Source organism: Chanodichthys erythropterus, chromosome 20 (genome assembly GCF_024489055.1).
Source record: "Chanodichthys erythropterus isolate Z2021 chromosome 20, ASM2448905v1, whole genome shotgun sequence".
Lineage (NCBI taxonomy): Eukaryota > Metazoa > Chordata > Actinopteri > Cypriniformes > Xenocyprididae > Chanodichthys > Chanodichthys erythropterus.
The window spans coordinates 23,616,017-23,632,441 of NC_090240.1; the positions used below are offsets into that span (position 1 = coordinate 23,616,017).

The 16,425-nt window shown below is 36.3% G+C and overlaps 2 protein-coding genes across 3 annotated transcripts in view; one reads left to right on the forward strand and one right to left on the reverse strand.

Moving 5' to 3' along the window:
* Positions 1–3,639, forward strand: part of syt6a (synaptotagmin VIa) — a 61,110-nt gene extending 57,471 nt beyond the window's left edge. For both annotated transcript variants that reach the window (XM_067371055.1, XM_067371056.1), the window contains exons 6-7: positions 1,615–1,765; positions 3,540–3,639. In XM_067371055.1, coding sequence (XP_067227156.1) covers positions 1,615–1,765; positions 3,540–3,611 — 223 coding nt within the window. In that variant the 3' untranslated portion in view covers positions 3,612–3,639. The remainder of the gene's footprint in view (positions 1–1,614; positions 1,766–3,539) is intronic.
* Positions 3,640–4,461: 822 nt separating this feature from the next.
* Positions 4,462–13,534, reverse strand: olfml3a (olfactomedin-like 3a). The gene is made up of 3 exons (XM_067371336.1): positions 13,255–13,534; positions 11,925–12,207; positions 4,462–8,734 (listed from the first exon to the last, which is right to left on the reverse strand). Exons 1-3 carry the CDS (start codon positions 13,363–13,365, stop codon positions 7,944–7,946), a joined length of 1,185 nt encoding a protein of 394 aa, XP_067227437.1. The 5' UTR covers positions 13,366–13,534; the 3' UTR covers positions 4,462–7,943.
* Positions 13,535–16,425: the final 2,891 nt, after the last annotated feature.

Here is a 16,425-nt window from a genome sequence, read left to right on the forward strand (position 1 = left end):
GCGGTGAAAGAAAGCCACGACTTTTCTCACGCGACCATGCAAGAGACTGACATGAGAAACGTTTAAACCTGCTTGCAAGATTCAATGTGTGCCCGAAACACTTACTGAACTAGAGAGCTGATTGAGACACACCATCTACGATAAATCGTTACACCCCTAATACTTATAGTAATTTAAAAATGTGGTAGCATTGGATCTGGACAGGAAGGATAACTCTGGGAGTTGGAAGGGGTGTGTCGCGATTCTGCCTTCTCAAATCGCGATACAGGTTCGTGGACCTGCGTATCGCGATTTCGATTTCATATCGCATATCGCTACAGCCCTAGGGCGTACATATTAATGATCCCAACTGTTACGTAACAGTCGGTGTTATGTTGAGATTCGCCTGTTCTTCGGAGGTCTTTTAAACAAATGAGATTTATATAAGAAGGAGGAAACAATGGAGTTTGAAACTCACTGTATGTAATTTCCATGTACTGAACTCTTGTTATTCAACTATGCCAAGGTAAATTCAATTTTCCATTCTACGGCACCTTTAACATAGTTGATATACAACCCCATTTCCAGAAAAGTTGGGACATTTTGTAAAATGCAATAAAATCAAGAATCTGTGGTTTGTTAATAGAAAAAGAGAATCAGACACTGACCACGAACTGCTGAGCAGCTGTCTTGTATCAGGCAAGATTGGACAAAAATTCCACTTGCAGAACTGCAACAATTAGTGTCCTCAATTCCCAAATGATTAAAAAGTATAATTAAAAGGAAAGGTGATGTGACACAGTGGCAAACATGCCTAAGTTCCAACTTTTTTGGATTGTGTTGCAGCCATCAAAATCAAAATGTGTTTATATTTACAAAATACAATTAAGTTGGTCAGTGAAAACATTGGGAAATTTTTTTCTTTGTACTTTTGTCTGTTAAAAAAAAAAAATAGGTTCAAGAGAACTAACAAACCACAGATTCTTGATTTTATTGCATTTTAAAAAATAGGGGTTGTATATTTGTGCATCAAACTCAAGACATACAACCCAAAAAGAGAAATATTGAAATATTGAAACAACCTGTACAGGATATATTAGAATAGCAGGATCACCAGACATCAGAATGATCACATGGTGCATGTGCTCAAGTACTTTAGGAAGAGGAAAAGGTCAGACGTCAGAGCATTCACCACTCACCTCTCTACAGGCAGGGAACTGCTCAAAGAACCAGGTGCATACATTTTACCCAACATTCTCAAGTCTCGAGCAGTCAGTCTGTTAGTGTCCAAGAACACACACACGATTAGATGTCAGGAACTGCGATTTCACAATTCTACTCCTTGGGTTCACAAAAGGACTCACGTAAAGTTCAGCACCACTGAGGTAAATGTATGTTGATTTCTTTATCCTGTGGCACTTCAGCTACTCTCTCTGAGTCTGAATATGCACATATTTTTACACGGATACCTTGGTGCAAAAAAGGTTAGTTCTACTGGCAGGCAAAAACACATATCATTGTCTTTTAACAAAATGCTTTTGGGTCCTACTTTGTTACATTATTCATTGCAAGTATGAATGTGATTATTTTGATAAATTAAACATAATTCTGTAACATAAAAATTTTATCTTGCAGGGTGGGCCACAATGAGATAATTGGCGTGTGCCGTTTGGGCACTGGTGCTGAAGGTTTAGGTAGAGACCACTGGAATGAGATGCTCGCATACCCCCGTAAGCCAATTGCACACTGGCACCCCCTGGTGGAGCCTAAGAAATCAGAAAAAGAGGTAAGTAACCAGGAATGCAAACATAAATGTAAAGGGTAGGTATAATAACCTTATTAGTGTTTATATCAGGGGTGTCCAGTCCTGCTCCTGCGGGCCACTGTCCTGCAGAGTTCAGCTCCAACCCCAATTAAACACACGTGACCCAGCTAATCAAGGTCTTACTAGGCATACTAGCAAAACTTTGCAAGACAATGGCGCTCCAGGACCGAGTCTGGACACCCCTGGTTAACTAAGAACTATGTTTTTTAAATCAGATTGCATTTTCAGAATTCATTTCTGACCAGTCTCCAATCTCTCTTTGTAAACATTCAGATCCCTCTAGTCACATCCTCAAACTTGAATTTTGCTTCATGAATAATACATGAGTGAAATATGTCAGTGCTGATTTTACTTCACACACTGAAATTCTGTTCCCTTTTCTGAAATGTGGTCAAGAGTTAATCATGAATTTGGCGCTATGTAAATGTTAGGTTATCGCATTTTGCTCTCATTCATTTCACTTAAATTTTTGTTCTGTTAAAAAATAATATGCCGTTTTAATAAATACTGTCTTTATTTTAAGTTATATCAATTCATTAAAATGAATTTTAAATAAATAATGTTTCAGCTGAGGTCCATTGAGATGCATTGTGTTTAGGGGTGTGGCCACATGCTCTTTCATCTGAATAATTAAGTAGGCCTGAGAAATAATTGGAGGCTTATATAGAGTCATTGTTTTTGGTCATTTCAAACAGGTATGGTTGTGTTTCCAGCACTGACTTCTGTTATCTGTTCTGTTTTGAGTTAAAGGGTTAGTTCACCCAAAAATGAAAATGTCATTTATTACTCACCCTCATGCCGTTCCACACCCGTAAGGCCTTCATTCATCTTCGGAACACAAATTAGGATATTTTTGATTAAATACATTTCCTCTCTCAAGATCCATAAAGGTATTAAAAACATATTTAAATCAGTTGGCACTCCCGAGTCACTGATTTGAATCGCAAAGCTCCGAAGCAGTGTTTTGAAATCAGCCCATCACTATATTGTTGAAAAGTCGTTAGTTTTTTTTTTGGAGCACAAAAATATTCTCATCGCTTTATAATATTAAGGTAGAACTACTGTACTCACATGAACTGTTTTAAATATGCTTTTAGTACCTTTATGGATCTTGAGAGAGGAAATGTCATTGCTGTCAATGCAGGCCTGACTGAGCCATCGGATTCAATGAATGAAGGCCTTATGAGTGTGGAACAACATGAGTGTGACTAATAAATGACATTATTTTCATTTTTGGGTGAACTAACCCTTTAAGAAGTCACCATTATTGAAATTATTGTTCCTTCCAATTAAGTTTGTATTGAATAAATTAGTGTGCCAGAGAATTTTTCTGCTAGTATATCAGAAAAGGGCGATTCAACAGGATAATTCTCTTTTTTACAAGTGTATTATACCGTGATATGCAAATAATTACATAAAAGCATGAGAAAAAATCAGGTCGGGGATTAATTAGTCAAGTTAGTTCATTCGTAGCCTCATTTATGCAGTTTGCTTAAGTGGAACATGATTAGATGTGTTTGGATTTGCATTACTCAGTATAATCAAAAGCATTATATTTATTTTTATATAGAAAATATTATACTTAAAAATAACATGTTCATCTTATAAAACTTTAGATGCATCCATTTCATGCAACCACAGTGTAAAATTCACTCTTGTGAGCAATATTTGCTCTGTATAGAGTGCATCTCTTCTGCTCTATAATGATGGGTTTTTCATATGTCTTTTCTTACAGTGGAAAGCTAGAACAGCCAGTTTTGACAGTCAGGGGTCTTGCCCCTCCCCCAAACCTCCTGCCAGCCCTTGATCAGAGCCATATGTAAAGCTACAGGCTCGGCATCCTCGCTGTTGTCCATTTATCTGTCCGATGAAAACGAGAGCCCTGCTACTTCCACCTTCCCCTACGGGTTGATTTAGATGGTTCCCTAACGCTGATCTAAGATCAGACCCTGCTATCTTTGCCCCGATGTTCCTCATGTTCAAGCTGTTCCAGTCCATATGATCCTGAGTCAATTCTTGGAAATGTTGTACAAACTAGAATACTCTACAAAGCCAACTTGTGTTCCTAGAATAGCTTGGTATCGTCAGCAGAGATGTTTCTGTCCAATATGAATTTTCCTGAAGCATTTGAAATCCGAGGCGGCGTTCTGCAAGTGGTGCAAACAGAAGTTTCCGCACACTGCTGCAAGGGTCTTTGTGGATGAAAGTAGGATCAACTATTGGAAGTCCTATAAGAATAAAGTCAGAAAAGATTGGATAGAAAATATTGAGGGGAAAAGGACAATGTTTTGTGTGAGTGAGAAAAAGAGAATGCAAATGGATTTGTCGTGCTATACTACGAACAAACCATTTTCTCTGTCAAATCCTTGTATGAAACCTGTGTGAAGCTGTACGTTTTATGAAGAATATTAAAATATTTATCGGTTTATAGATGTATAAATGTTATGTGTAAAAAGAGACTGTCTAAATTTATCAGAGCACAACAAACTTTTCCTATCCATTAATTTCTTGCCGAAACACAGATGGTTTACATGTAAAGAACTTTCTGTTCACACACAAAAACACTTGTAGCTGAATACATTTACAATTACAATAATACTCTTCGTCAAGACCAGGTACAAAAGTGGGCATTTAAGCTAAGAGTGCTGAAATATCCATAGAGATCTGTCTTGATTTATGTGGGTTTTATTCATTTTGTTTTAATAGCATTTAAAAAGATACTGAAGATTTTCTGTAGCACTACATTTAATAGCAATTCAACTCCTCTTTGAACCCTCCTGCTGATTTAATCTAATCTGACATCTCATTCATCCTTTGACATGTAATTTTATTGTGAGTTAAATTGGGCTGTCAAATTTTTCCATATTTTGACACATTGTCTGGAAAAATGTCTAGAGTAAGCAATGTATGCTCAAACTTATAAAATATATTCATATTCTGTACTGTATAAAAGAGCAGGATTGACATCTTCAGATTCAGATTTATTAGTTTGTTTTATTTTACAGTAATTGTGTAAAAAGGAGAATGGATGTGAATAAAATAGTGTGGTACAGTCTCTATCCAGCAGAACTGTAACATGGAAATATCTGTATAACCAAACAATTTAATATAACTGTCAACTAACCCATTTCTTTAAAAAAAAAAAAAAAAAAAAAAAAGTCATGCCATCTTGCCCAAGTGTTATTTTTATAAAATGTTATGCTCAACAGTGCTAAACAGAGCAGTCAAAATAATCATGTTATTTTTTAAATCGTTAATGTCATAAATGTCTCAACAACACTTCCATTGCCCGTAATATTTTATTTGCATATTCCTGTGGTTTCTATGTTTTTGTTTTACATGGTTATTTATTCATAACACAATTTAACTTGGAATTTAAATTTAACAGACAGAGATGATCATGATAAATTGATTACTGTAGTTAGTCAAAGTTTCTCCGTTATTTTTTTTTTCTTAAAAACATACTGCAAATGCTGGAAATGAAGTCCAGGGCATTTTGACTCTAAGTTTCAAATAAGAAAAGACATAACATCTGTCGCAAAGATGACCCCTGATAAAGACAACCTACTATGCAGAAAGTTCATTGTCAGATGGTGGGCAAAACTCAAGATTCCAGAGCAATGACTTTACGCTTCAGTCGATGGAAATATAACATGGTGTCACTTGGGGCTGTTTTACACATCTCATAGGGTAACTGTTAAGCTTTAAATTTATATATAGTAAAATAGATTTAATATTTGAACAGAATCTTTAAAAAATTCCAAGTCAACTTGTTGAAGAAATGGTTGTGACAAAGTGACAAACTTTTTGGTCCTGTTTTTACAATATCACCAATGTTGTAATACTCAGATAATAATGTGTTTCTGTAGGTGAATGTAAAGTTAATAAGGTTTAGATTTGGTTCTTTACCTCATCACTAACTTTTGTGTGCTGGTGTTTTAACAACCTGTTTCTGCCCCCTTGTGATTCTGAACTACTTTCTAATTTTGTATTGATCATTTGTACTTGCAATATAACTTGTAATGTTTGAAAAGGTTCTTGTATTTAAAAAATGCCAAAATAAAATGTTGGTTCAGTCATTTCAAGGATAGAGTTGCTTCTCTTTCACTCTTGTAAACTTCCATCATCAAAACACAAATAGTGGGTTACATTATAGACTGCATATTGTCTATTTTTAATAAAATGTGCAACAAAAGCAATATATTTGTGTGTTGATAAAGGTAAAAGATTAGTTCACCCAAAAATGAAACATTTGTCATTATTTACTCACCCTCATGTCGTTCCATACCCCTATGACTTCATTTCATTTATTACATCACTGTGTTTTATTCTGTTCTCTATTCAATTACAATGAATGGGGATTATGCCCCGTTTACACTAGTGCGTTTTCGTTTTAAAAAAGCATAAGTTTTGCTACAGTTACACTACACCGGCATTTTCGAACCTCAAAAATGGAGGCCCCGTTTATACTAGTGCGTTTTCATTTTAAAACAGTGGTTTAAAATGAAAGTGATGTTCGTCTACACTGGCGTTTTCACAGCGTTTCAGAAATGATCTTCGTTTACACCACACGACGAAAACGCATGTCACATGACCATTCATGCACACTGGGCATGCGCGTACAAGTGCGAACAGTTCCATCTTGTGCATGCAGTATTAAAAAAACGCAGTTTAACTGCATAATGGCTGCTAAAAATGATAACGAAGTTCAATCTCCATGTTATTTGTTGTCTTCAATGATACGCAGAGCAAACGTAAGGAGCCACGCCATTGTTTTCAAAAGTTTGAAAACGCCGGGGTTGTGTTTCAGTGTAAACGGTGAAAACGATGGTGTGGCGGCCTATCTGCGTATCCTTGACGACCGTGTAAACAACAACATAGAGACTGAACTGCAATCTTTGCTGGCTTTGTTGCATTTTGAGCAGGAATTGTGCAGTTAAACTCTGCGGTTTTTTAATACTGCAGCTGCCTACATGCATGCAAGAGGCAACTGTTTACACTTGTACGCGCATGCCCAATGTGCTTGAACAGTCATGTGACATGCGTTTTCAGTCGTGTAGTGTAGACGGAGCCACAGAGATTGTTTCTGAAATGCTGTGGAAACGCTAGTGTAGACTAGGGCTTTAAATGGTTCTTCACCAAAAAATGAAATTTCTGTCATTAATTACCCTCATGTCGTTCCAAACCCGCAAAACCTTCGATTTGATAAAATCCAAGTTTTTTTTTTTTTTTTTACCTCCCATAGAAAGCAGCAAAGAAAGCGTAGGAGACTGACAGGGTAGAAAGGAAATTGCTGAATAAAGTGTTTTTTGTTTTTTTTTAGTGCACAAAAAGTATTCTCATCGCTTCATAACATTAAGGTTGAACCACTGTAGTCACATTGAGAATTTCAACCATATCTTTACTACTTCTCTGGACCTTGAATATAGTAATTTAATTTATTTCTATGGGAGATTAGAAAAAAAACCCTCAGATTTCATTAAAAAAAAATATCTTAATTTGTGTTCAAACGAAGGTCTTACAGGTGTGGAACGACATGAGGGTGAGTAATTAATGACAATTTAATTTTTGGGTGAACTAACCCTTTAAACCACCATAATTGTATTATAATAGATCCATACAACTTTTAAATTTTCACATGAAGTTATTGTATGACTTCAGAAAACTTGAAATTTATGTTTAAAATATACTGTAAAAAGAGTGGGGTTCAAATTACAGCATAAAACTACAGGTGATTAAAACTCAATCATTTTCAGATTCATATTTTTATTACATTATTTGTTTGTTATGTAAGAACTGAATCAACTGACTCAGTGAATTAAACTGACTGAACAGGTTCAGTCATGAACAAATCATTCTGTGAACTGGATAAGCCAATTCATTTAAAAATGACTCAGAGAAGGTTTTGTGTCCTTTTTGACAATTAAACACATCGGTCCCCATCCATTGTAATTGAATGGAAAAGATTCAACATTTTTCCTGTTGAGTTTAATGGAAGAAATAAAGTCATACAGATTTGACAACATGAAGGTGAAATAAATAATGACAGAATTTTCATTTTCAGTAACTATCCCCTAAAGAAAACACAAACTTTTTATAGCTAGGAAACATAAAGCCCTTTAAGAGCTAAAAACTGCCACTATTCCTCAGGTGGTGGCATTATCGCCCACAGCTTCTTCTTCAGCGCTAGTTTATACAGAATTTGGTACCCATCATCCCATGCATAGAGTTGCCGCTCCTCAGGATTGTATTTGAGGCTGGAATGAGCCCCGTAGCGCCTTGGGAAATAAATCAGAGGGGCTTCGCCACTGCTCACCATGTCATTCACATCGTACACACACTGCACACGCGAGCGGCTCGGCGGCTTGGTGTTGTAAACCACATAGACTGTGCCACAGACAATAAAAGCTGCTTCAGCGTTGTTTCTTGGACACGCCGTGTCCCACATCTGTTCTATATCCAGAGAGTTAGAGTCCATCTTAGCAAGATTAATAGTGTCTCCAGCCGGATACAGCGCCCATAACCCATCCTCATCCACCACCAAGTCCACCAGTGTCTCTGGATTGAGTTGGTACACTGGGCTGCGGTCCTCCATGGGAAACACTGCACTGTCTGCAACCGAACCTTTCTTGAGGTCATATTTAATAACTTGGAGCTCTGAACTTTCACTGATGTAATAGAGACAGCCATCATAGACTGCATGACCGGTCCCGTTCCAAGTGGAGGGAACAGTGATTTGCCTGCCTTTAGATAGGCCTGATGATGCCGAGAGCTCTTTCACTGAGTTGAATTCATACAGCGTGTTGTCGGATGTGCCGTTGAAGACGTAGACTTTTGCTGACCTGGCATCTTTGGTCCAGATACCTTTCGGGCTCCCCAACCTCTTAAGGATCTTCATTGCTTTTAGAGTGGATACAATGTTCACACACACTGCCGATGAAAACAAACATGATTAATGTCAACGTGGGGCATACTATGATTAATATTGCAAACTCTGAAAGCACTTTATACAGACTGATTAGATTGCACAAGCACTGGAAGACAGCATTATGAAAAATTAAATCAAGTTTAAACCCATTATGAAAGAAATAAACCTGGAAAACTTGAAGGCAAAAAATGAGTAAAAAAAAAAAAAAAATCTAATGTAAGCCTCCACAGCTGTGAAAGATCCACCCTTAAATGTCATGTATGCTTTTATAAATGTGCAGGATTTTGTGGGGGTTAACATCTTCATTTTAATATACAGGCTGTTGGGAACTATTTCTAAGACATTTAAATTCAAAGACACAATTTATTTTGAAATGTTTTAGGCTTTATTAGTTTCTCCTGTCATGATTTGTCACATTTTATGGCTAAACCTGTATTAAAAATAAATTGAGTCAGGCTGTTCTAAAAATAATAATAATAATAATAATAGTAAAGCTTACAGCAATCATTCAATCAGGGAAATGCTAATATGTTTTTTTGTTTTCACTTTTTATTTGTAGATTCCCTTACCAGTTATTTTCTTTGTTACAAAAGGTTTTTCATAATATATTTACTAGTGTTAAAAAAATTGGAGTCAGTATTTGGATTTTAATTTTTTTTAAATATTTTTTTTTATTCAGCAAGTCATTAAATTAATCAAAAGTAACAGCAGAGACATTGTTAAAAAATATATATTTTAAATAAATGCTGCGCTTTTATGTTTTCTATATTCATTTAAAAAATCCTGAAATAAATGGATATCAAGGTTTTCACAAAAATATTAAGCAGCACAACTGTTTTCAAAATTGATCATATTAATCAGCATACAGTGGGTACGGAAAGTATTCAGACCCCCTTAAATTTTCCACTTTTTGTTATATTGCAGCCATTTGCTAAAATCATTTAAGTTAATTTTTTTCCTCATTAATGTACACACAGCACCCCATATTGACTGAAAAACACAGAATTGTTGACATTTTTGCAGATTTATTAAAAAAGAAAAACTGAAATATCACATGCTCCTAAGTATTCAGACCCTTTGCTGTGGCACTCATATATTTAACTCAGGTGCTGTCCATTTCTTCTGATCATCCTTAAGATTGTTCTACACCTTCATTTGAGTCCAGCTGTGTTTGATTATACTGATTGGACTTGATAGGAAAGCCACACACCTGTCTATATAAGACCTTACAGCTCACAGTGCATGTCAGAGCAAATGAGAATCATGAGGTCAAAGGAACTGCCTGAAGAGCTCAGAGACAGAATTGTGGCAAGGCACAGATCTGGCCAAGGTTACAAAAAATTTTCTGCTGCACTTAAGGTTCCTAAGAGCACAGTGACCTCCATAATCCTTAAATGGAAGACGTTTGGGACGACCAGAACCCTTCCTAGAGCTGGCCGTCTGGCCAAACTGTGGCCTGACAGAAGCCTCTCCTCAGTGCAAGACACATGAAAGCCCGCATGGAGTTTGCCAAGATGGTGAGAAATAAGATTCTCTGGTCTGATGAGACCAAGATAGAACTTTTGGCCTTAATTCTAAGCGGTATGTGTGGAGAAAACCATGCACTGCTCATCACCTGTCCAATACAGTCCCAACAGTGAAGCATGGTGGTGGCAGCATCATGCTGTGGGGGTGTTTTTCAGCTGCAGGGACAGGACGACTGGTTGCCATCGAGGGAAAGATGAATGCGGCCAAGTACAGGGATATTCTGGATGAAAACCTTCTCCAGAGTGCTCAGGACCTCAGACTGGGCTGAAGGTTTACCTTCCAACAAGACAATGACCCTAAGCACACAGCTAAAATAACGAAGGAGTGGCTTCACAACAACTCCGTGACTGTTCTTGAATGGCCCAGCCAGAGCCCTGACTTAAACCCAATTGAGCATCTCTGGAGAGACCTAAAAATGGCTGTCCACCAACGTTTACCATCCAACCTGACAGAACTGGAGAGGATCCCCAAATCCAGGTGTGAAAAACTTGTTGCATCTTTCCCAAAAAGACTCATGGCTGTATTAGATCAAAAGGGTGCTTCTACTAAATACTGAGCAAAGGGTCTGAATACTTAGGACCATGTGATATTTCAGTTTTTCTTTTTTAATAAATCTGCAAAAATGTCAACAATTCTGTGTTTTTCTGTCAATATGGGGTGTTGTGTGTACATTAATGAGGAAAAAAATGAACTTAAATGATTTTAGCAAATGGCTGCAATATAACAAAGAGTGAAAAATTTAAGGGGGTCTGAATACTTTCTGTACCCACTGTATTAGAATGATTTATGAAGAATCATGTGACTCTGAAGACTGGAGAAATGATGCTGAAAATTCAGCTTTGCAATAATAGGAATAAATAACATTTTTAAAAATATTAAAAGAGTTATTTTAAATTGTAATACAATTTCACAATATTACTGTTACTGTAATATTACTATATTTTTGATCTAATAAATGCAGCCTTAGTAAACATAAGAGACTTCTTTCAAAAAACATAAAAAAATCTTACCAACCCCAAACCTTTGAAGCATATAGTGTATAAATTATACGCAAATTTTTTTTGAAAAGTAATGTAAAGGTGTAAAGGTGTCAGATAAACAGGCAAATAAAACAAAAATACATTCATCTGCTTTGACTGCAACATTCTGGATAACAAAATAGGCTAGAACCCAACAATTGCGTAACATTTAAACCACAAAAGCCAAGTGGCTAATCTAGTGAACTGATTGGCTTGATTCTTGGATCCTTGTTTCCTAATTAACAAGGCAGGCCACATGTTTCCTCTAAATGAATAAATCCACACTAGCAGAAACCAGGTTTTCTACCATTAAAGCAAATACTGTTCAAGTGAGACAGTGACAGCCTACAGCACAATCCCAGTATGGATGAGCGTAATTGGGATGCTAGTTCTCAAAAATTAAAATGTCTTAAATCAAAGCACATGCTTCATCCTCTCTGTCTTGAATTGCAGCTATTAATTCTCCCAGTTTTATTTTCCAATATTACAATTTTCCAGAGAAAACTCCCCCAAACTGGTCTGCTTTGTAACAGTAGGCTAAATATAGCTATAGTATCCCTTGGCCAAGAGTATGTCAAGGCTAAAAGTGAAAGTACTTGATCAAAAGTTTGGCTTCAGCTGTCAAATCCTGATTTCCCAAACTCACCAGACAACTCAAAGAACTCTTCCTTCTTCCTCTCTTTGACAACAACATCCTGTTCCACCATTTTGTCTGCTGCTTTCACACAAGGCTTAGGGGGATTCTTGGTTTCAATATAGTCCATCTCACGCTCCACACGGTCTACCCGTGCTCCTGCGCCCTCCATGTCCGAACGCAGTTTATTGTGCTCCTTGGCCAACTTCTCCAACAGGTCTGCGGCCTGCTGCCTGAATTCCTTCAGGTCGGAGTTGTAGCGGTTGTTCTGTTCATGCCACAAGGCAATGCGTTCCTGGAAGAATGACAAATACACTAATGATTCACGTAATTGTTTACGATGATCTGCAGCCATCAAAAAGTGCAGCAAACTGTAGTGCAGTAAACTTTTTCCAGTGGTGCTTTATTGAAGGCCTGCTGGTAATAATGGTTGAGAAGTGTTGAGTAAATCTGGAGAGCAGTGTTAGCCTCTTTTTCCCAGTCAAAGGCAAAATCAATTGTTATCTGATTTTTTTTTTTTATATATATATAAATGTAATATGCAAGCTTTAGGTGTATTTGTGGATTTTTATGGTAAATGAAAAAAAAGTACTTCATATCTCCAAAAACACAGCATAAACATATAGATGAGAAGTAAACAAAATAAATATGTCATTTGTATTAATAAAAAGTTTTACAAATTTTTACAGTTGCTCTATAAATGTGTCATATTGACCCCCAAATACCAAGACAGCAGGAAATTAACACCATACGAGGGTTAAGAATAACACCATGTTCAGTGGCTCCTGCTGATTCTGGTAATCAAGACAGTCCTGTCTGCATATGATATATGTAAATTGACTATATTCTAATGAAGTGTCTACTTAATCATGAGTAATTATTTTGCTTATTAAATATGTTTAATTTTTCAGTTGAGCTTCACTGAGAAAAAAAGTGCTGAGATAAACTATTCTATCAATCAGGGAGATGTTTCTCTGCTCTGGGGTACAACTTCACTCAAGAAAAAAAAGTAAGACTGCAGTGAATCTTAAGTAGATGTGAGCCAGCACTTGCTGAAGACTTAGATGAAGACATTTCTGTTGATGTAAGCTATGGTTCTTTGGTTTGAGAAGTCACTGAGTTAAGGACTTTCACTTTGAACAAACTGTGCTACAGATATTGCCAACATTTTGAAGTGCTGTCAGATTGAATAAATGTAAAGAACTCTCCGAATTAGCATTGTTTCAGAGTTTTGACGTATGTCTTGAAAAGTTCACGTCTCTATAAAATGGCTGAAAACTAGCATAACTGCAGACAGTGTAGTATATATGAAATGTGGCCAGAAGAACTAAAATTCTCTTACCTCCATAGCAATCATCCTGTTTTCCAGGTAGTTCATCAGGCCCTGGTAGTGGTACTGGCCTCTGGAATGAGCCAAAATGGTCAAGAGAATAAAAAATATGGAGGCTTTCATCTTGGCTTTGGATAAGGGACGCTTTCACGTACTCCACAAAACAAAAGAACCCTCAAAAAAGATGTGCTGCAGCTGCTTATGGAGCGTCCTTGTCCTCTAGTAAGCATGAGAGTGCTCACAAGGAGAAGGGACCAAAAGAAGTGACTTCCAGCGTTTCAAATTCGCTGGCTCTCTCACTTGGCTGGAATGTTTTTACTTACACTGAGGGAGGAGCCATGTATCTCTGGCCTCTCTTCGTCCTCAAAAGAGAACCATGCGGTGTGCCTGAAAGATAAAGTCACTGAAGTACAGTAAAAATGTACTAATGTCTATAAGAAACATATCATTTATTAGTTCCAATTTCTGCAGTTTTGAAATAAAAGTACACTCTTAAAAAGAAAGGGGGGCCTTTAGTAGCGATTCAATGGAAGAACCATTTTGGGTTCTCCAAAGAAGCTTTACGTGAACAGTTCTTAGTTTCATTTTCTTCACAGAATAATCTGAAGAACCTTGTTTTGCAATGGAAATGTTCCATGGAAGTTAAAAAATAGAACCATTTATGCCAATAAAGAACCTTCAATTGTGTTCCTTATGCTACATATGCACACATGATCTCATACATGCAACTTTATTCAACAAATTGGTAAAATAATGGTTAAAGTAGTAAAATACGACAAACCAATTTGTTAAGCAACAATCTAATTTCTAACTGTCAAACCTCCATCTAAAAGAAAACCCTTCATCATGTTCGTTTAATCAGAAACTTACCATACAAGGATAAGGAAATCAAATGCAAATACCACTGAAAGGGCACTCGGTTCATTTGAAATGAAATGTAATTGAAGATCCCTTAAAAGTCAAACAGAATTATGCAGAGTGAAAATCATTCATAGTTGCAGTTTTTAAATATTTTGATTAAATCTCTCTTAATGTCCAACCAAGTAAATTTCCCTCAGTTCTCAAAAGAAAGCTCTTAGAGCTGAAGAAAGTTGTTAGGAAGGAAAGTGTGTTTTGACTGGGTCAGTACTGTGAATATAAAAAAACAATGCTTTTTTTACCTTCTTCATTCTCAGAGGTTTAACCTTTCGTCTCTGTGCCCGTCGATGAGCTCTACAGGTTAAGTGCCTGAAGAAACTGACCTTTTGTTTTGACAGACAGATGAGCTCTATCAAGGATTCACACAACCTGAGCTCAATACCAAATAGCCAAAGACAAAATGTCAGAATTCAACACTCTTGTCATTACAATATTATGTGTAACTGAGGAAAACTAACATAAAGTGCAAGAACCTGAATAACAAGGAAATACTCCACAAACACAACAGTAAGATTTTTTGTCCTATGTTGTAATTAACATATTTCTCTAATAGTTTATCATTCTACATATTAAGTCCACAAATTAATTAATAAATTAAATATGAGATATATGGAATCACTGAAATAATGCTTTAACGTTTTCCTGTCTTTCTGATTTTCATGCTATTTTCATGTCTCACTTGTGCAGCTGGTGTTGTCATGGCAACGCTCCCAGTTGCTTGCAACTGGGGGCCATGAACCCTGTTGAGCAATTGGACATATTTTATATCATTGACCAGATCTGCAGTTATGCAGTGTTTGTGATGCTGAACATATACATACTGACTTATGTTAGTTACACAATACATAATGCTATTGTTTATGGAAATAATATAGATAGACGGTATATTTATATATAAATATACTGACTTATGTTAGTTTTCCTAAGTTACACACACAAGCACACACATATACATAACGCTATTATTTATGGAAATAATCTACAGTAAAATATACCATGATTTGCAAAAAGAAAGAACATACAATTGAGATTTATTCTCAACATCAATCTGTTTCATCACGGTTAGATTCTTTCCGTCTTATCACTTATGGCCACTAGATGGAAGTATAAGCAAGCTGCAAAAGTTAGTTCATAGATTACCTGACTATCCAATCAGTGGTTACCATTCTATTCCATTACTTTTTTCCCCCTTACATTAGGTTTTTTAAAATTTGGTTCATCAATGTTATGAAAAAAAATCTATATTAAATATGACACACATACATATATTTGCATTTTTAATGATAAATTATCAGTATTAGAACGGATTAAAGGGTTAGTTCACCCAAAAATGAAAACAATGGCATTAATTACTCACCCTCATGTTGTTCCACACCCGTAAGACCTTCGCTCATCTTCAGAACACAAATTAGGATATTTTTGTTAAAATCCGATGGCTCTGTGAGGCCTGCATAGCCAGCAATGACATTTCCTCTCTCAAGATCCATTAATGTACTAAAAACATATTTACATCAGTTCATGTGAGTACAGTGGTTCAATATTAATATTATAAAGCAACGAGAATATTTTTGGTGCGGCAAAAAAACTAAATAATGACTTATATAGTGATGGCAGATTTTAAAACACTGCTTCATGAAGCTTCGGAGCATTATGAATCAGTGTATCGAATCATGATCGCGTTTTAAACCGCCAAACTGCTGAAATCACGTGACTTTGGCGCTCCAAACGGCAGATTCATAACGCACCGCTTTCTGAAGCAGTGTTTTGAAATCGGTCATCACTAAATACGTCGTTATTTTGTTTTTTTGGCGCACCAAAAACTTTAAATTGGAATATTCTCGTCGCTTTATAATATTAATATTGAACCACTGTACTCACATGAACTGATTTAAATATGTTTTTAGCACCTTTATGGATCTTGAGAGAGGAAATGTCATTGCTCCCTATGCAGGCCTCACGGAGCCATCAGATTTCAACTAAAATATCTTAATTTGCGTTCCGAAGGTTAACAAAGGTTTTACGGGTGTGGAACGGCATGAGGGTGAGTAATTTATGACAATATTTTCATTCATTTTGTGTGAACTAACCCTTTAAAGAGCTGAACTAAAATATATGCAAGTTTCAGAAAGTCTTAGTATTTGGTTTGTCTCTCTTTTGCATTAATGACAGCACACAAGCTGCATAAACTTTACAAGTTTGTCAAAAAAATGTGTAAAATGCTCATGTTCTCCAGTGTTATTTGAGATGATTCAAAGAGCATCTTGA

Excerpts from the sequence above, each read along its gene's own strand:
- olfml3a (XM_067371336.1), bottom strand. The coding sequence starts at position 13,365 with ATGAAAGCCTCCATATTTTTTATTCTCTTGACCATTTTGGCTCATTCC. Across the intron at positions 12,208-13,254 it reads ACAGGATGATTGCTATGGAG|GAACGCATTGCCTTGTGGCA; the intron begins GTAAGAGAATTT and ends TCATTCTTCCAG. Across the intron at positions 8,735-11,924 it reads AGAGTTCTTTGAGTTGTCTG|TGTGTGTGAACATTGTATCC; the intron begins GTGAGTTTGGGA and ends TTTCATCGGCAG.